Source organism: Oryctolagus cuniculus, chromosome 8, assembly GCF_051225735.1.
Source record: "Oryctolagus cuniculus isolate XC-2025 breed Fujian yellow rabbit chromosome 8, ASM5122573v1, whole genome shotgun sequence".
In the NCBI taxonomy this organism is placed as follows: Eukaryota; Metazoa; Chordata; class Mammalia; order Lagomorpha; family Leporidae; genus Oryctolagus; species Oryctolagus cuniculus.
Genome location: NC_142874.1, coordinates 81,118,613 through 81,140,171, shown reverse-complemented (window position 1 = coordinate 81,140,171; position 21,559 = coordinate 81,118,613). Strand labels below are relative to the sequence as shown.

Below are 21,559 nucleotides of genomic sequence, written 5' to 3'. Positions count from 1 at the left end.
CAGCTGGGATTCCAACTGGTGCTCATACGGGATTGGTAGCATTGCAGGCAGCAGCTTAACCTGCTGTTTCACAGTGCTGGCCCTGGTCTTTCAGTTTTAACTTTGAATTTTAATAATAATAAAAATTAAGTTAACTATTATTTGTTGAGTATTTACTTACACTAAGCACTGTTTTTAGAGCTCTCACATATATTATTTTTTAATCTTCAAAACGATTTTATGTATTTCTGTTCTTATCCATGTTTTATAGATAAGAAAATTGATAGGAGACTTGCTAAGTCCTCATATCTAATAAGTGATGAAGTTAGAATTTGCACCCATGCAATCAGACTCTAGACCTTGGTCTTTTAACCTTATGTCATGGGTAAGGGATGGAAGGCAGTGATCTGACAAATCTGGGGTGCTGTCATGGAAGGCAGATAAGCAACAAATCAGAATTGCTGCTGCCGAAGCTCTGTGAGTGAATGATTTCTCTACTGTTGATCCACTAACCCCAGAAGAGACTCGTCGCATTCTCTGCCCAGATAACGTATGTGATTCACATTGTTTCTAGATTCTTTTGCAATAGCTTCACTTTTAATAAATTGCTTACGTCATTGCTGCATTTTAAAGCTTTTTCTGGAAACATCACCAAGTTCATTTTACAAAAGCCCTGAAAACATCAATCTGCTTTCTCAATATGACTAATTATTAATGCTGTTGCTAAAAAATTTAGTTTTCAGATGGGAATGCAAAAGAATGAACCTTCTCTGGCATCACTTCACTGGAGTAAATCACCATTTCTCTTCCAAGAAAGAGAATAAGCTTCCAACATATACGTTTGGAACAGATGGGATGTTCCAGGCCTCACAGCTTGCTGGTTCTTTTGAGATGACCACCTCTGTGATTCTTTTGTCTTTCATTTGGTCTTGTTTTTCATGTGAGCATGAATGATTTTTGTCTTTCCAGACTATCACGGAAAAACACAAGCTAAATGTTCCTGAGACTATGACTGAGGTTCTTGATGTTTCTGATGAAGAGGGTAAGACTTCCATTTACTATTGTGATGTCTGTCACGTTCTTACGTAAGTGCTAGCCAACCTGTTTCTCAAGGGCAGACTGGCACTGTGGAGGAAGCATCTTAACAGTACAGCCACTTCTTCACTTTCATTTCAGTATCTTTACTTTTATCACATGGTGGTGGAGGAAATCTGATTAGCCTATTTTCTTGCTATCTTTAATATCTATTAAATGACATTGCTAGAAAGATGTGGAAACTGGAAATTGATTATGTGTTAAAATAGCTACTCAATAGTGAAATTATTAATATGTGTTTTAATTATGTTACAATATATTTTATTTATATGCTTTGGGCTAAAGACCTTAAAGTATATACCATCAATGGTATATTAAGAAATTTCTGCTTTCTAAATGGTTCAAGTATACAAAATGCATTTTAATTCTAGAGAAAGAAAAAAGGTTGAAAAATAGCCAGCAGCAAGTAGTATAAATTCAACATAAGAATGTAATTACTGAAGTCAGAAAATATGCTCCCTGGAGTTTTAGAGTTGATGAAACTTTTCTAAGGCAAGATTTCAAAGTCCCAAGAAGCTTGTTTTTCCAAAAGGAGAAACTTGTGACTGCCTGGGGTCGAGGTGGTTGCACTGTGGTAGAGCTGGAGATGTAGACAGCAGGGCTTCTGGCTCTGTCCCAAGTAGGTTTTTTTTTTTTTTTTTTTTTTGAATTTCTATGCAATATTCCACTGCTGCTAAGAATCTTCTGAAAAATAACCATGAAAGCAGCCTATAAGATATTCAATAAAGTTTCAGTAGTGCATCTATTGATCAAATGTACATGACTGAAAAATTATTGCCATATATATATATACACATTGAAAATGTACATGTTTGAAAAATTATTACCCTAAAGGATGGTACTAGACCCAATACTAATTGTTTTTGTGGAAACATATTATAGGTATTTCTTTTGTTTTTAAAGATAAAAATAAGATAAAACTTCTATTGAGATGTCCTTACTTGGAACCAATATATGAAATCACCTGTTGGTAATAGCATTGAATTGTCCCAGCTCATACATGAATTTATGGCAAGAATGAACAAATATTTGTTGGATTAATATTATGAGTAACTTAAAAGGTATTGCCAAAGCCAACAGTTCCAAATATTTATTATAATTTTGTATTCCATCTTAATACTTGCTAACTAATTTTCTTTTTCATTCATATATTTACCATATTTTGTTTTTGGGATCATCTTTCTTGTCTTCACTTATATGTTGAACAGCTTTAAAACAGTTTGGTGACCACTTTATTGATGGGGAAGCACTTAGTGATTCAGGTACCATTAGAAGAAAGTATTCGAGTGAAAGCTTTATTTTAATTTTCTTAACTGGATAGATGCCATTGTTTCATATTTAAATCTGTGTGGTGAATACTGCTGTGTTACATTAAAAATAACATGTAATATGGGTGGACTAGTGCATGTGTACACTTTGTGTGTGGATTTCTACTAACTTGGATGTTTAAAGTCATGAGTTTCTTATACTTTAATGATTTTGCAACTGAGACTTAACATAATTGCTTTATGTGATGAACATTTTATAAACATTTTTCAATAACTAATGCTTTTTCTTTGAATAGAAACTTAGAAGAAAACTAATTTTTTGCTTGACACTGAACTAGCATAAGCATGTTAATAATTCTGTTATTAGTTATTAACTAAGCTATCAATGAACACTGCATGAAATGAATGCAGTTCATATCATCCTTGGTTGAAGATGTGGTAAAAGTACAATAAACTAATATTGTGATTTTAAAAGAAAGTAAAAACAGAAATAAAGTAATCTTTAAATTTTTTTAAAGATTTTATTTATTTATTTGAGAGGTAGAATTACAGACAGTGAGAGGGAGAGACAGAGAGAAAGGTCTTCCATCCGTTGGTTCACTCCTCAAATGGCTGCAATGGCCGTAGCTACACCGATCCGAAGCCAGGAGCCAGGTGCTTCTTCCTGGTCTCCCATGTGGGTGCAAGGGCCCAAGCACTTGGGCCATCTTCTACTGCTTTCCCAGGCCATAGCAGAGAGCTGGATTGGAAGAGGGGCAGCCGGGACTCGAAGTGGCGCCCATATGGGATGCTGGTGCCGCAGGCAGAGGATTAACCTACTGTGCCACAGCACAGCCCCAATCTTTAAATATTTTTTGGGTGAATTTGGCATTTTGATGGAAAAAACGAATAAAATAACACCTTCCAACACAAATGTTCCAAAGTACATGTGATACCACTTTAAATAAACTTCTTACATGAAAATCTAAATTTATAAATCAAATAATTTATATAGTAATTATTTAATTTAAAAATTGCTGTCTTAAAATGTAACTCTTTATTCACAAAATAATTGTTAAAGAATTCCATTGGTTAATGTATGTAAAGTATTTATTACTGATGTATAAAAATTCAATTATATGAAATAGCTCTTAGACCTGTCTATTGTATCAGATGAGTTCTAGCTGTGATATTCTATTTTTATTAAAACTATTATATGTTAGAATTAATAACAAAAAAGTTTTGCTTTAAGAGAGATATTGGCTAATGATTAAGAATATCTTGTGGATGGAATATTATAGAGCCATAAAATTGAAATTTTGTCATTTGTGATAACATGGATGGAACTGGATGACATCAGTTAAGTGAATTGAGTCAGGTACAGAAAAAAAAAATACTGTGTATTCTCATTTATAATTGTAGGTTAGAAAGTAGGCCTCATAAAAGCAGAGAATAGAATAGTAGTTACCAGAGGCTGGGATGGGTCTGGGGGATTTAGAATAGGCAGCAAATGTTTAGTGGGTACAGGGCTACAATTAGGTAGGGGGAATAATGTGTAATGTTCTGTAACAAAGTATGATAAGCCATCATTGACAGCATTTATTGAATTTAAAATAGCTAACAGAGAGAATTTTGAATGTTCCCAGCACAAAGAAGCAATAAACTTCTGAGGTGATAGATGCACTTGGTCTGATCGTTAGACGTTGTACACGTCTAACGTATTGAATTTCACACCATTCCTCATAACTAAGTACAATTACTAAGTGTTAATGAACATTTTTTCATTCAAAAAACAAGAGAATATCTCTTTTGATAAGAAAAGTTTTCCATTTCTAGGAAAAGCCAAAAACCAGATAACATTGTTTTCCCAGAAAGACATTCACACTGACTAATTTCTATCTAAAAATACATTTGAGTGCTGTGTTTCATGCAAAGAATCACTTTGAGCTGCATGTGTTCCCTGTGACCATATTGACAGATGACAGACAGCAGTGAAAACTGGAAAATTAGGAGAAGCTAGATGAAGAAATGTAGAAGCAAATTGACAGGGAGACAGATGCTCTTATATGGGTAGTAGTAGGAATTTGGTGCCAGCCAGCAAAGCTCAGCTATACTGGATTCTTGTGAGTGGGTGGGTGGCTGTGGGCATAGAGTGAGAGAAAGACAAAGAAGGGTGAACAAGAGTATTCAAGCACTCTTTTGATGTTTAATCCTTTTGGTCTCTTGTTCAAGGCATCTGTAACACACAGCTTGTATTATACTTCCATCATGTGACAGATCCTGCATTCAACCATTCCCTTCACTTTTTCATGAATAAGAATAAACGTTGTCTTCCACATGTTAAAGAAACTTTCATATTGTTTTCTTAAAATAATTTCAGCTTATATCCAAATCAGACTGTACCTATGTTTTGGTAAACTTATTCTTAAATTTCACTTTAGAATTGTTTTTCTTCCAGAAATAAAATATTGGTGTTGGGGTGGAGAATCCCAACTTAACTGACTCATAACAGTCCCATGTAAAAACTGACTATATAGACAAGGGAGGGAAGTAATGGTGAAAATGTAAAAACACATCTTCCAAGGATGTGATTCAACAGCTAAGCTTCCTGGCCTTTGCCTTATGTCCAGACACCAGCCTTCTTCCTGAACTTTTGCCATTTCTCATCAACATGAGCATTTATGATTTACATTATTCCACTTAGCATTCTCTGAACAAGTAAGACATATCACCCTCTCATTCCTTCTGTTTTGACTGCCCTCCATTACCCCTTACACACTAGCCACTTACACACTAGAGGACATACCGTCATCTTTCCTTGTCAAAGCTCAAATAACCAGCTCCACTTCTATAATCAGTGACATGTTCTCCAGCTTCGCTGGAGCGTCCCAGGGTTGCAATACAAATTACCATAATTGAGGTGGTTTAAATTTGTTCTCTCACAGTTTTGGACACCAGAAGACCAAAAACAAGATACCGATAGGGCCATGCTAACTGCAAGAAGGATATTTCTATTCCTCCTCCAGCTTTTAGTGGCTGCCAGCAATCCTTGGTGTGCCTTAGTGTGTAGATACCTCACCCCCATCTTCCTTCACATGGCTTTCTCTACTGTGTCCTTCACTGTCTACTAGGACACTTGCATTGGACTTAGAGCCCACCCTAATCACATGTGATGTCATCTCGGTCTTCACATTAATTACATCTGCAAAGGCCCCATCTCAAAATAACATCATATTCTGAGATTCCAAGTAGATAGGAATCTTGGGCAGAGTACACTATTGAACCCACTTCTCCATCTTGAAGTGACCTCTCCTTCCTCTGAACTGTTGGATGACTAACATCCATTTTGTGTTTGATTATATTGTCATTTATCATTGGATTGTTGTTACTGTTGCATTTTGCTTTGGGAGGGGACATGTTGAAAAAAAAAAGAATATACACAATGGAAGAGGGAGAAAATATATTGTAACAGACCTATTTTTTTTTTAATTACCTATATTGGATTTGCGTTGTGATGCAGTGGAGTAAGCTACCACTTATGATGCCCCCATCACATATCAAAATGCCTGGTTTTAGTCTCAGCTACTCCATACTTCTCATCCAGCTTCTTATTAATGTGATATGCCTAGAAGCAGCACATTATGGACCAAGTACTTGCCTTCCTGTCATCCAAGTGGGAGATCTGGATGGAGTTCCAGACTCCTGGTTCCAGCCCGGGCTGTTGGGGGCATTTGGAGAATTGACTGGTAGATGGAATATCTCTTGCTCACTCTCTCTCTCTATCTCTGTCTCTCCCCCCACATATTCTCTCTTTCAAATAAAAACTAAATAAATAGATACATATATATTTAAATTACCCATATTTTCAATAGAACTGTTAGATTTATGAAATGTTTACACTTAGTGTAATTATATTTCTTGCTGTATAATGCAGAGAGGTCTCAAAAATTCATGGAAAATGTACCTTTTTCTTCCTTCTAGAAACTTGAAGCCTCCATATAGATTTACTCAAAAATATTTTGATACATGACATTTAATATTTGAAATATTATTTATTTTAAAAGCAGATAGAGCTCACATCTACTGGTACACTCCCCAAATGCCTACAATAGCTGAGATTAGGACAGACCAAAGTCAAAAGCCAGAAACTCAGTCTAGGTCTTCCATGTGGGTATAGGAATACAATCTCTAGAGCCATCACCATCGACCCCTAGGGCCTGCAATAGCAAGAAGCTGTAAGTCAGGAGTGGTGCCAGATATCAAACCCAGGCACTCTGATATGGGATACGGGGCTATCAAATGGCATTTTATCTACTCAGCCAAATTCCCACCCCTGATAAGTAAAATTTAACTTCATATTTTATAGGATGTTAACCCTTTACTTTGTGTTAATAGAAAATAACTAGCAATTTTACTAAGTTCTAACACATGATTACATGTTCTTATATGTTATTTCATTCCATTCATGTAATTGTAATGTGAAGCAGGTCATAAATATCTCCATTTATTAGTTGTGCAGACTGGGACTCAGGAAGATTAGCTAACAAGAAATTGTACCAGGTACATCTATTTCTTAAGACTCAACTTTTTTTTAAAAGATTTATTTGTTTATTTGAAAGGTAGAGTTACAGAGAAACAGAGGCAGAGGCAGAAAGAGAGAGAGAGAGAGAGAGAGAGAGAGAGAGGTCTTCCATCTGCTGGTTCACTCCCCAGATGGCTGCAACAGCCAGGCCTGTGTCAATCTGAAGCCAGGTGCCAGGAGCTTCCTCCAGGTCCCCCATGCAGGTGCAGCCAGGACTTGAACCGATACCCATATGGGATTGCCTATACTGCAAGGGGCAGTGCCACAGCACTGGCCCCTAGAATATTAGTTTTTAATAAACTTAAAATAATTAATATTTAACTTAAGTTTCCCCTTACATACAAAGTTGTCAGTTTCACTGTGTCTGATGAGTGGCCCTAAAGGGTCATCAGAAACAATTTCGGTCAACAACATTATTCCTCTGTTATATTAATGGTGTATAGGGTGTTTTTGTGAATGAAGTATCTTTCACTTATTGAACTACTTGACACCTCAATTCTGAAAATGATGTATTCTCATTCACAGGCAGGGGATGTACCCTGGCCTTCTGGACTCTCAAATGTGAGCTACAACACTTAGTCATCTCTTTCTTCCCCAGCTTAATCACTAAATTCTCTTTTTTTCCCCTCTCGACTTTCACCTTTGGGAAGTCATCTAGTTTCAGACAAAACATCCTACTTATGCTCTACAGTGTTTTTTAAATTACATCACAGGATTCACAATCTATGCACTTCATTCTCGGGTTATTTTTTCCTAATATGCATACTTGTTAATATTAAACATTATTTTTATTCCACTTAAAATATTTAATTCATCTTCCAGAGCAGTAGACATGTTTAGCATACTTCCAATTACATGAAGAGACTATTAGTGCTGAACATCTTGTAGAAAATTACTAAAACTACAAACAGGCAAAGTAGTCTACATGTTGGACTAATTGTTGAGTTAGATAGTATCAGCTATAAAACACCCATTATTATAAAGAACCACTGAATAAAGAAAACTGGTAGATATTAGAAGAATTACAACTCAGGCAGTTTTTTTTTTTATCATTAAGTAATATGAAAGTGAGTGAAATAGTGTCTCTAAGTAAGCATTTTATCATTGTCTGCACGTGTGGAGTGTTCCAGTTTGCAGTGTTTTGTTGATATGGCCATTTTGCTGATGCATTTCACAATCATAATCACTTCTCCTCTGATTGCTTCAAGGTGATGACACAATGACAGGTGATGGAGGAGAGTACCTTAGGCCTGAGGATTTGAAAGAGCTGGGTGATGATTCGTTGCCCAGCAGTCAGTTTCTGGACGGCATGAACTACCTGCGGTACAGCTTGGAGGGAGGACGGTCTGACAGGTATTGACATACATTAACCTTGTGTCGCCCACAAGTGTATGCAGCTCGTTTGTGCGGTGATAATAAGAAATAGACACCATCATTTAGCACTTACCTATAATAAGGTGCCTCCCTATTCTCTGCAGTTACCATGTGACCTTACTCCATTCTCTAGCAACTGCGGGAAGTACCCACTTCAAGGAACAGGAAATTGAAGGCTGGGAAGATTAAATGACAGTAAAATTAGACTATGACCAAGGAGCAGAACTATGATAAATCAGAGCTCTCTGCCTTTAAATATGATATTTTTAACTGCCTCTTCCTTTTCTCAGAAAATGAAAGTGTAATGTTGCCTAATAGAGACTCTTACTTATTCAACAGAAAACTGTGCCTGGAATTGATTACTTCATAAAATTGAATCAAAACAGAATCTTGCAAAACCTGAATATAATCTGAGCAAAATCTGGGGGAACTGGTTTTATAAGCAAATTCATGCAGGTTTCTATAATATATTCAATGTTTTTTTGAATATTGCAAACAAGTCCAAATGCTGCTCGTTATTTTTTGAGGCAAGCTGAATAAGAACATTCTATGGTACCTCATCAAAAATATGACTACTAATTTAGGTCAAGCATATGATTATCCAGGTAGGGTAATGTGTTTTGCTAATTAGCAACCTCAGATTTATCATTTTAAAACTGGCTCAATTGAAAGCTATTTAATGAATATCCAGCATATTTGGAGTTCATGAACATAAAGAGTAATCAATCCTAAATGGATAATTAGCAAAACAAGTTGTCCTTGAGCACCAATGTCTCTTTCATTGCTGTTGTTAACAAATCATTGTGCTGTATTAAATGCCAGGCTTTGTGATACATTCTAGAACTACCTACATGACTAAGATGTGTTTGGTAAATTCATAGCCAAAAGGTGTAGGAGAGGAACTGAGCTAGTGGTAGACATCGTGCCCTTGCATTCCTGATGCTCAAGTTTTCTAGAGCAGATGAGCCCAAACTGAGACTGAATGATGGGTAATGGTGGAAAGGAAGAATGGGGAGGGCATTTGCCGTCTTTACAAGGTCATGAGCAGCAGCTCATGGTATATGTGAGAAATAGGGCAGTGCAGTGTTGTTGGGGCACGGTGGAGGAGGACAGACCATATTTGCATTTTAATTGATCTCTTTGGCCAGCAAGATGGAGGTGAGCTTTTAGAGGAGAGTTGTCAACACATCGATCCTGAAGATCGTGACTACCAGTGGAATTCGCTACAGTTACAGGAGGGTACAAATTTGAACTCCAGAAATGAAAAAATTGAGACCTATTTGGAGAGTAAATGTAGCCAGTTTGGGTGATGGCTTTCTTTCTTTCTTTCTTTCTTTCTTTCTTTCTTTCTTTCTTTCTTTCTTTCTTTCTTTCTTTCTTTCTTTCTTTCTTTTTTTTGACAGGCAGAGTTAGACAGTGAGAGAGAGAGACAGAGAGAAAGGTCTTCCTTTTCCGTTGGTTCACCCCCCAAATGGCCGCTACGGCTGGCGCGCTGCACCAATCCAAAGCCAGGTGCTTTCTCCTGGTCTCCCATGCAGCTGCAGGGCCCAAGGACCTGGGCCATCCTCCACTGCCCTCCTGGGCCACAGCAGAGAGCTGGACTGGAAGAGGAGCAACTGGGACAGAATCTGGCGCCCCATCCGGGACTAGAACCCAGATGCGCCGGTGCCGCAGGCGGAGGATTAGCTTAGTGAGCTGCGGTGTCGGCCTGGGTGATGGATTTCATAAGGTGGATAAAGAAGAGGGAGGAAGTTGATTCTTTGGCTTCATTGACTTAGATTGAAGGTGACCCTTGGTCAGGATACAGAAGGATTGAGACCCTAGAGAGGTGGGAATAGACATGACAGGTCAGTGTTTCATTTAATGAGTTGTGATACATTAATAGACCTGGACTTTGTATTCTAAAGTTCTTGAAAGACTTCAAATTTTAATTAAATGAAATGTTTATTACTTATGAATCATAATAATATATTGATTGTCACATTATGGTCATTTTTAAACATTATCTCTTTTATTAAGAACAGATGCTTGATTTGATTCATTTTCCTTCTTTAAAAATACTTAGGTAGAGAAAGAATTTAGAATACTTCCTATAAGACAGGGGGTTGGAGGAATGGTTTCATTCTTCTACTTAAATTGAAGATATCAGCAGGTAAAGACTAGGGACATGAAACAAACAAGGCATGCTGTCATCTCCAGGCCCACTCATTTCTAGAGCACCAGAGAAATTCACCATCTCCAAAACAGAATTACAGGCAACATCTCATTTTCATGTTTTTATTTACATTTTTATTTTTATTTTGCTTAGGCAATTCAAAATAGGCTATGTTTTTTCAGTAACCATGTTTCCTTTTCATTATTTCTTTATTTGGTATGCTTTCAATAGTACCATGCCCAGGTAGGTATTATAGAGCATGAAAATATGAGCTTCCTGGACACATTCACATTTCCCTGCTCACTGCTCATGTGTGCGTGTATGTTGGCGGGGGGTGCTTATATTCTAGAATTATGGATTTATTCCAAAATTAGGATTTTTCTATACTAAATTCAGTAACTATTAGAGCTAGAAGATATGAACATATTCCTAGAATGAAAGTCAATGACATGACCCAGGCAAGATTTTGTTTCAGTTGTCACAGCTCCACCTTGTGGTGAATCAAAATTACCATGGCTTCCCCTAAACAAACCTACTTGGTGTGTAGTTGGAGACCATAGAAAAAATAATTAAATAATTTTATTATTCACAAATCAAAAAATCTGCCCATATTCAATATAAAACACTAAATAATAATAAGCCACAAAAGTGTCTCCATTTTTAAGGCTAACATATTGATATTTTTTAATATCTACTTGCTCAACAAGGCTTTCAACTCCATTAAGTGAATGTCTAATAAATATTGCCATTTAATAAGATAGCAATTATTATACTTTTCAATGAAATTATACTTTCATACTAATATGTATACATAAAGCTGTTGTATCATAGTGGGAAAAGCATAAATTAAGAACATAACAAATCTTTTGGCACCTACAGCAGACAGTTCTTTGGTTGATCTGCAATAAAAATGTATGCTTCTATAAATATGTTACTATAAATATATTAACTGAACATGAAGACTTCTCCCAGTGAGAAAAATGACAACCCTATTGCAAAATATTTAAACATATATGTAATAATTTAAATCAGGATGGACAATGTCTGATCCAGGGATTTGAATTATTGTAGACCTTTGTGCTAGTTATTATTTGGTCAGATAGATTAATTCACTACTGTTAGAGTACTCTAACTATATTGTTTCATGCAGCTAGTTTCTATCACATCATATTTAAAAAGAGCAATTAGAAACTATAAGTTATGTATACACACATATATAATATAGTAATATATAATTGGCTAAATAACCAAGTAGAATTTCAGAAGCAGCTCACCAAGTGAACTGGAATAGAATCCATGGAATGCTGTACTTAGATGTAGTTTTCTGACATTCTTTTCCCATCCCTCTTTCTCCAACTTTTTTCCTTCTCTGTCTATATATTCTGATATTTTCCCTTCTACTCTATTCACCTTTTTGAGCTTGTGTGTCACTTTATCCCTTTCTTTCCTTCTGTCCCCTCTGTTTCATTCCTACTGGGGATTTAAGAAAGACCCAAGAATCAGGTGGATAGAAATAAAAAATCCACCTTTATTACTGGTGTTCTGATTGCAGCAATAGGCCCATCAGTAACACATTCCTGAAGCAGACAGACTAGTCATCTGGTCATCGTCAGACCTTGAGAGATGTAATTGAGAGCCTGGTATCTTCTTTCAAAGTTGAGACATTTGCATCACTCTGTTTTACTTGAGGTTTTATATACTATTCAGTTTGTTCCCATTCAAGCTAAATTTCTAGTCCTGATGACTTTTAAATATTTGTTTATTTGAAAGGCAGTGAGTGGGAAAGACAGATAGAGAGAGCTTCCATCCTCTGACTCGTTTTCCAAATGCCTCAATGGCTGAGGTAGAGCCAGGACAAAGCTGGGAGCTTTGGAACATAATCCATGTCTTCTGTGTGAGTGACAGGAACACAATAACTTAAGAATTAATGCTGCCTCCCAGTGTCATACTCAAGTAGGAAACTGTGCTCAAGAGCCACAACTGAGAATAGAACCCCCACTTTGCTATATGATACATAGGTTTTAACCCACATCTAACCAGCAGGCCAAACACCCACTCTGAGTCCTAATAATTTAATTTCTATCTCAGTCTCAAAATTAAGGTCAAATCAATATTCGTCACAACAGCCTGTAGTCTGTTCATGAAGTACACCATCAAAAATCAACTATATAACTATATAACTGGCCATAATATAAGCTGCTAGGGCTAAATCTCCTGCTGATGAATTTGCTGAAGTATTCAGCCTCCTCCTGCCCTGATGGTGTCAGGAGCCTCGATCTTTTCCAAGAGCCTAGATAGCCACTAACTAATCCCCAAATTATATTCATCTTATTAAAAACACATAGGATCAGACAATCAATTCCTTTAAGTCACGTCACTTACTCTCTAAGACTGGCGATCTCTTTTCTTTGGCATAAATCTACCTGAAAAATAGAAAGGAGAAGGCCCTGGATTAGTAGGACTAATCTCCAAAGGGATGATTTCCTCAAAGATAATTGAAGTTGGCTATATTGACAGCTCATAAAGATGATAGTGTATGGCTTACAAAATTGCAAATATTCAGAAAATAAAACTAGTTTCTACTAATAAATGTGCTAAATTGACACTTAGTCCATAATTCTATAGTGTTTCACTGGCCAAATACCTAATGGGTAAAAGCAAATGAAAATTTATTTCTTTTATTGTGAGAGCTTGCATTTCTCTCCTTTTTTTTGCCTTTGGGCTTTGGGCTAATATTTTGAATGTGATTTTTTAATTCTTGGAATAATATGTATAGATTACACTATGTAAGATACATTATTTATTTAAGATATTAATCTGCCATTTGATTGCACAAAGAAGAAATGAAATTACATCTAAGCAAATGTCAATTACCCATCACATTTGAATATATAACTCAGAACTTTCGAATTCAAATTTATCAAAAATGTAAAACACTGATCACAAAGGCCTAAATCTGATTTTGAACCAAAGCTCGTTTGGTCAGTGTCTGTTGGCAGTTTGTCTTTGTGCTGCAAGTGTGTCTGTGTTCTGGGCTGGTGCTTAGAAACGGTTTCTTGTGCTCTTGCATCTCATCACCGCAGCAACCAACACTCTTGGTGCTTCACTCACCACACACCGGACACACAAAGGGACAGTGCTCTTCTTTGGAATAATAGCATTGTTGGAGTCCACACACAGAGGAACCGTGCTTCCGCAGGAAGCATGCATCTGGCCACAGTCCATTTCACTCTGTACCTTCCAGGGGAATGCACCAACTTTCAGTCACTGGCAGGCTTAGAGAAGAGGAAAAAGAGGCATGGAGAGGATGGAAAAGAATGAGTGAAAACGAAACCTGCACTTTCATTTTGTTCTGCTCTCAGAGGGCTGTCTGCTCTCCCTTGACTTTTTTTCTGACTTGCAGGGAGATTAACATTTAGCGTAGATTTAAGCAATCTATGCTGGAATTATTTCCTGTGTGAATTTCTTGTACTGGCAGTAAGTAAACTACAGTTGCTGATTTCAATCTTTCTGGGAAGAAAATGAATCAGATTAGGAGTATCAAATTTTAACTTTTGGATTCCCTTGTGCCCTTGTCATTGAGTGGTAGAAACCAGTCAAAGGATGTGTTAGTTTAGCTGCTGGACAGAGAGGTAGGGCAACACAGACACCTGTGTCCCCCTGGAAGTTGCACTGTTGGCTAACAGCACGCTTTTTTACTCTCCTGCTCGGGTCACCATTTCATCCTCCCAAACCTACTCCTGCTGTTGCTATATGACCATGGCCTCCTGCCAACCTACCAGCCTTCGATCCTTCAGTTCCGACAGGTCTCACACTCTGAGCCATGCCTCCTACCTGAGGGACAGTGCCATGATTGATGACACAGTTGTGATCCCCAGTCACCAGGTACGTGCATTTTTGCCTGTATGTCTTTGCTTTCTGGAGAGATTTTAAGTGTTGTGTGATGCTAGAAACATCCTGCCAAGAGTTTTTAATATAAATGAAAAATCCTGAATTCAGTTGACAAGCTGGGATAAAAGATTTGAGGGTTTCTTAAAACATGGAAACTGTTCATTATATTACTCAATGAGCAGAATGTTTCTGAAATAATATATTGCTTCTTTCTTTAGCCTTACCGAATTCTTCCATGGAGGTTTTGTGTAAAGATTTTTTTTTTAACTTTACTCTCTATTAAAGGAAAAGGGGGGTGGTTTATAAGCATTTAAGGCATAAGTTTAATGGTATGTGTTAAAATATCAGTATTTAAAATTGTTAGCTACAAGAAAAGACAAAGTATACTCTGGAATAGTTTAACTTTAGATTTGATTTTATCACTTTTGGTGGGTTGGCTATAAGGAAATAGATGGAATCCACTCTTCAAAGACAATTACACTAATGTGATCTACTATCACTAATATAATTTAAAATGGAATGCATTATAAGAGTTCCATTTTAAATGCACTGGTTTTATATTTTTAAGGAAAATTATTCCAGTTAGTACCATCTTCCTGTGATGCCACTTTTGAGACTTCATCATATTTGATTTTAATTGAAGCAAAATATTTTTATTACATCCAGTGTTCTTTGTATGTAGGTGTCAACTCTAGCCAAGGAGGCAGAAAGGAATTCTTATCGTCTAAGCTGGGGCACTGAGAACCTAGACAACGTGGCTCTTTCTTCAAGCCCTATTCATTCAGGGTGAGTAAATCAATATTATGTATCAAGATCAAGAGGTAAAATGAGATGGGAGTGCAAATAACAGCTTTGTCCAGCAGCTTGAGCTGATGGCTTATGTTGGAGGCAACCTTTGTTTAAACATGTAAATAACATTGCTTTATCCAACATGGACTCTATCCACACAAACAAGGCAGCAAAAAGCAATGAATTCAGCATAAAAGACTGACTATTGTTTCAAAATAACTAGTAGAATTGCATCAAATAGCTTGCTCACTAACCAGAATCTACTGGTGGCCTCCTTACTGTTCACGTGTTTTCTCTAAGACATCTTAAAAGGAAAGGGCTATGTCAAGAGGCTTTCTGGAGAGTTTCTATTGGTGAAGATTATCTGATGGATTCTTCAGAATAAATGCTTTTTTTCATGTATTAATGTATTCCAAGATGATGTTTACAGAAGTCTGTATCACACACATGTATAGAGGAGTTCCTACGGTCTTTGAAGCAGAGATAGAAAATGAAAAAGAGTTAAATGCAACCAGTCAGGTTCTCAGTTACCTTCATCAGGTCATCCAGATCATATAAAGTATAAGAAGTCAGTTATGTGCAATATAAATTGCTTACAGGAGTTTTGAATTATCACAGTTTTTCAATAAGCTATCTCTTTACATTTTATTCCATTCAAATAATATAATAATGTCATAATTATATATCAAGTCCCCATATTTTTGTTATAAGCACAGTTTAAAAAGCCCTCCTCATATTTCTCCTAATGAAGTGTGATATGTTGTTTTCAATTATTATCTCAAGCTCCTTGTCAATAATCCCCAGAGCTATTTTGAATGGGAGACCCTTTCTTATTTTTATTATTCTAAAGTAATCTCTCAGGAACACATTCCAGGATATTTTAGCTAAACATTCTGGAATTCTTCATCTAAACTAATACCAAAAAAGACATAGAATATAAAATTAGTTATATAGATATTTAAAATAATCATGATACTCTTTTCCTTGTGAAGTAAAAATTCATTCCTAATTATATGATTTGTTTTGGGGAATACAAAGATGAATCAAACCTCATCCAAATCTGTTTTAAATACAAAATGAGGTAAATAAAATTTACACAGTAATAAATTATTTAAAAACATGATATTATATTTTTCTACCAGATTTCCTATGTGTAAGAATCTAGAAATCATAATGAAATATTTAAAGTCTATATTGAGCCTACAAAGTCACAAGATTATTTTTCACAAGATGCTGTTAGCTATTAATAAGTTAATTTATAATAAATCAAGATTGTGGTAAGCCTTCAGTCTTCCAAATAAATAATTTACATTAAAAAAATCCTTAAAGAAGTTATTTAACTGCTGAAGGGCAGTAAAGTACTCAGTTTAAGTATAGCGATATACACAAAAATTGTATAAAACTAGGTACACCTATAAATAATAATGACTTATTACTACAATGAACCAACAGCACCCAGTGGTTAAAAGTTAGTCACATGTTAAGGATCTTTAAGACCAGAGTCTCCAATAAATTAATTTTTCTATCAATTTCAAACATTTAATATGGAGTCTACTGTACATTATGATCAGCTCTGAGCTTTAAAAATACTGATGTCCAGTCCTCATCCTAGACCAATTAGGTCTGACTGACATAATTGTCAGGGCCCAAACATTGATATTTTTTACAAGAGCCAACAGTCCAGATGTTTTTATATAAAATATTAGAAAGGAAACACTTTGCTTAGTAAAACTTGACTGTTAAAGATACCCCATTTATTAATGAATGCTCAGTTTTCTCATATATCATTTATTTCTTCCATTCACTTATGTGTGTATTCTTCACACATTTGTTAAATTCTTCAGAGTACCAGGCGCTAGGCCAGAAGCCAAGGAAAATAGTTAAGACAGACCTACCTGCTACTTTTAAGAAACATATCTGTGTGTTGTTGTTTGAAGTTGAATGACACTTTGTGGAAGAGAAACATGATGGCTAAGAGTGTCCTTTGAAGTAAAATGGGTCTGAATGGAGATCTGACACTGACACTCAAAAGTGTGATATTGGGCAAAAATTTATATAAGATTTCTGAGTTTCAGTTTACTTACCTGTTAGATGAGTGTTACATTATTGATACTGGGGGGAGTTTAAAGAATTAAATGTCTATTAAATAATTAGCACTTCTCTTGGAAAGAATAAGTACTCAATAGATTATAGCCATTAATCCTGAATTGATGCAGTCCCCATATACATGTTCCAAAGTTTCACAAATTGTCAATCAGTTAAGCAAAAGGTATTATAAATCCTCTAAATGACAATACCAATGTGATTCAATTTATAATAGTGACTTTTTTTAACTTACTATTTTTATCAGTTAATTTGTCATCTTTGAAATTTTGAACAAACACAGTGGTTCTAATAGTAATTACCATGGAAAGCCTAATGAATCTGAGTTTCATGATATTTGAAAGCCATCATGATATATATATATATATATTATATATATATATGTAACATTCATTATATTGTTTTATGTATCAGTGATTTCTTGTAATTTTATTGGTTATATACCAGGTCCCTGAACAGTAGATTTTCATATATTTTCAAGGAGCTGAATTTTTTTAAATTAATTGGGTGAATCCTTAAACCACTTCAAAATCTGCCCAAAATGTAAGAAAAAAGAATTTTTTAATAAAGCAAATAATAGAGCTAGCTGTTTATGCACATGCCAGTAATTTGTGTGTAAGATGCTTTATAAAATTTAACAAAGGGATTTCAGGTGAGTAGAAGACACAGCTTCTAACAGCCAGCAGTATTGATGATTTGATATTACCTCTACTCTCCATTTCCAAGGACTAATGTCAGTCTCTACAGAATCAATGAATGATTTTAAAGCAATCAATGATTTTAAAAAGCCTGCTCAAAATCTGGCAAAAGAAACATAGATAGTAATCTTTTGTTATTTTTTTGGAAAGTTGACTTACTGATTGACAATGAATCTAACTAGTAGTTAGATTCCCAGTTATAGGCACATCAGTATAAGCTTGGGCAAGAAGTTGAATTTTATATTTCTTTTTCATTTCATAAATACATAATGAATTAGCAGATCAAGGGCAAAATTCCTACCAATAGTTCATTTTGTAACTCATTTTAAATACTGTTGTTTTAAAAGTCTTTACTTTTGTAGTGTTTTTATGACAGCCAAGAGCCAGTAATTAAATATCAATTGCTTATGTTATACTACAAGATGCTACACTAGCATGAAGTCTGTAAGGTGATTGTTTTTTCAAAAACTTTCTTTATTGAAGACATATTGAAGACCACTTTGCCTTGAACTTCAAACTGCTTCAAAAAAATAAAAAAGGGTTTCAAAAAACAAGTTGAATATATTTAATCAAATAACAGAATATTTGAAATGGAAGGAAGGCTGTTTCTCACTGGGCAGCATATATGTTCATATAAGTATATATTGCCATTAATTTAGTTGTTCGTGTATTTCATTAACACCCTAGAGTTTCTTTAGATACTTGAAGGCAAATTCTTCTGAATGAAGAAAATCATTTTAAAGCAAGTAGCAGTGCAACTGGTTTTGTTCGGTTGGATTTCTGGCCCATTGAACATGTGCACTTTTGTGTGTCATTAGATGTTGAAAACACAAGTGAATCAAATGAAAACATGAGGGTCCGAGGGAAAGGTAGCCCCCTAAGTCAAAGAGTGAAGGTCAGGACTACATAGTAGGATTAGACAATAGGACCAATGAGAAGAATCGCATTCTGCAAAGCATAGAAGGAAAGCTCTAAGACTTTGTTTGCAGAGTGTTTTGTTGTTGTTACCAACTAGTAGGTAATTAATATTACCTACTCTGTCTTATGGTTTATGCTACTGTTTGTTATTGAAGCTATACTTTAAATTGTGCCTTTTCTGTTTGGATTTCTTTTGTGGTAGCCCAAAAGGGCATTTAAAGTATTAAAAGTATGAATGAAAAGCTTTTGAGGTAAAACTACATCCATCAAATCAAAAGACTTTATTTTCCATTACAATTGCCTTTATGTTTTGTAGCTTCTTAGATACGGAGACTTTGTTAAATGACCCCCAAAGCAATTGTTGAATAAGCCTACAAATTCATATCCAGGGATTTTATAACAGCCCCAAACCTGGAAGTTACCACAAAGACCCATAGCTTGTTCTTCTCTCAGCATTTGCATAGAGCTGTTTCTCATTTGTATTTTCCATCTTTTTTTCACTGAATATTGTATTGGTATATAAATTATATATTTCAGTTGAGCATCATTTCTGATTTCATTCTGTAGATTTCACTTTATCCATTCCTTCTCTGTGCTAAAGTATCTATTCTGTTGCAGCCGCACCTCTCCATGTCTTGATCGTGACAACAGCAGGTGAACTTCTGCATATTCCTTCTCTCATCATATTGCCTATTCCTCTCCCCTTTTGCCATCTCCTTCCGCATATGCTCCACTTCAGGATGCTTTAGTGTTGAAGATACCTATCCCAACATCTGTACGCACTACAAATCATGGCTGTGGCTGAGCTCTCCTTTCTCTGTGGCGAAGAGAAAGTGGGTATTTTTAATTTCAGTGGAAATTAGGTGGGGCTGTGGCAAAATTCATGTGGACTGCCTGTCTTGGGCTTGGGTCTCCACATCTCGGCTTCTTTTATAAGACAAAGTGCTACATAGAGCTGAAAAAATGTTGTTCCCCACAATTATGCAGATTGGCTATTTTAAACTTTTATTAAAGGCTATGATTTTTAGTGGCATTTAGTGTTTTGCTTTTTTAAAAAAACCATATTCTAGGTGAGCCAAAGGCTGAAAGTTTATTATTAGCGCATTTTCTTGCTAATACTGCTTTAATTGCAACCTTTTGATATTTCGAAAACTGTGCTATAGGATGACCCTTTAGTCAGTGGTCTAAAAATAGTCATTATCCTGTTGTTTAGATAAAGTTATTTTTAAAGGCTCCTAGTAGACTGCTTGTTATAGTTTTTTTATTCTGTAGTCATTTGTTATGAGAGTATACATTATCAATCTACAAACCAGTCAGTTTGATATTTTTCTTCTTTAAACCTTTAATTTCCATCCTTTTACTTTTTCTCACACATAAATACCATGATTAATAAGTAACGGTTGATGATTTTAACACATTTGAAGCACCTTTTCTTTTTAAGAATTTTTTAAAAGATTATTTTATTTATTTGAAAGGCAGAACTACAGAGAAGGAGAGGCAGAGGCAGAGAGAGAGAAACCTTCCATCTACTGGTTCACTTCCCATATGGCCGCAATGCCTGGAGCTGGGTTGATCTAAAGCCAGGAGCCAGGAGCTTCCTCCAGGTCTCCCACATGTGCACAGGGGCCCAAGCACTTGGGCCATCTTCCACTGCTTTCCCTGGCGCATTTGCAAAGAGCTAGATCAGAAGTGGAGCAGCCTGGACTGGAACCAGCGCCCATATGGGACACTGGCGCTGCAGGCAATGGCTTTACCTGCTAGGCCACAGCACCAGGCCTTGAAGTACCTTTTCAAAACCATTTTCCATTGATAAAATTTGGAGGACTTGGAAGGGATTAGGGCTTATAGAGGAGAAAAAGAGCTCATGGTGGGGTGTTCTCACTGTACCTCAGAAATCAGATTGAATTGGAGTTCCTCTTGCTATGAATATTTGGATCACTGAAGCACCCTGATGATCTTGTTTTCCTGTTCTTCCTCCCAGTAACTAACTGAATGCTGCAACCTCCTCCCTGCCCCCACCCCATGGTCCTGGATGAATTAAAACTAAGGATGAGTAACCTTGGGGTAGAGGGTGTTGTCTCCAAAGACCCAATCATGTTTTCTGTTGCCTCCTCTGAAGCATGTTCCTGTTTAGCTAATCAAATTGTGTACTTATAGGCAAGTCAGCTGCATAATAATGGTGAATTGCTTTTGCTTTTAATCTTTTAAATTGTGATAACATTGTATCTCACAATTTAGAAAATTTCAGTAAGAGTTTCTACTTTGCATGGTTGCTGACTTTCATTTGAAGAGTAAGATATGTAATTAAAGAAGCCCAATGTGTTTTATCATATTTTTTTTGTCTGTAATGTCTGAAGTCAATGTTAGTGCCATGTGTGTACTATTTTCTGCAAAATAGCTGCTTTAACCATGGAGGAAAGACAATATATATTTTTTAGAGTAATAGCAGTTTATTTTTCAATTAGGATTTCTTCCAGAACATCTGAAATCAAACATTTAAGTAGGTTTCCTATCCCAGTTAACAATAAGCTACTCATAACATTTGAATACTGGAAGGCAACTTAGAGTTTGTTTAATTTTATGGAGGAGAAAACTGAAACTTAAAGATGTTAAGTGATATGCCTGTGGTTTCAGCAACAACTCAAGACAGACAGAACTAGACCCAGTGCTTGATCTATTATATTATGCTCTGTGATAATAGAATTTTTATATATCTTATGTAAATTAT

At 35.8% G+C, this 21,559-nt stretch overlaps 1 protein-coding gene across 50 annotated transcripts in view; it reads left to right on the top strand.

Annotated features, from left to right (window-relative positions):
* ANK2 (ankyrin 2) overlaps window positions 1-21,559 on the top strand; it is a 676,765-nt gene that overhangs the window by 598,280 nt on the left and 56,926 nt on the right. For 27 of the 50 annotated variants that reach the window (XM_089302912.1, XM_070047718.2, XM_089302907.1 and 24 more), the window contains 6 exons: window positions 949-1,021; window positions 2,283-2,336; window positions 8,112-8,256; window positions 14,215-14,317; window positions 15,006-15,109; window positions 19,450-19,485. In XM_089302912.1, the coding sequence (XP_089159038.1) occupies window positions 949-1,021; window positions 2,283-2,336; window positions 8,112-8,256; window positions 14,215-14,317; window positions 15,006-15,109; window positions 19,450-19,485 (515 nt within the window). The remainder of the gene's footprint in view (window positions 1-948; window positions 1,022-2,282; window positions 2,337-8,111; window positions 8,257-14,214; window positions 14,318-15,005; window positions 15,110-19,449; window positions 19,486-21,559) is intronic. The other 23 variants (XM_089302913.1, XM_089302910.1, XM_089302914.1 and 20 more) reach the window with 3 other exon arrangements.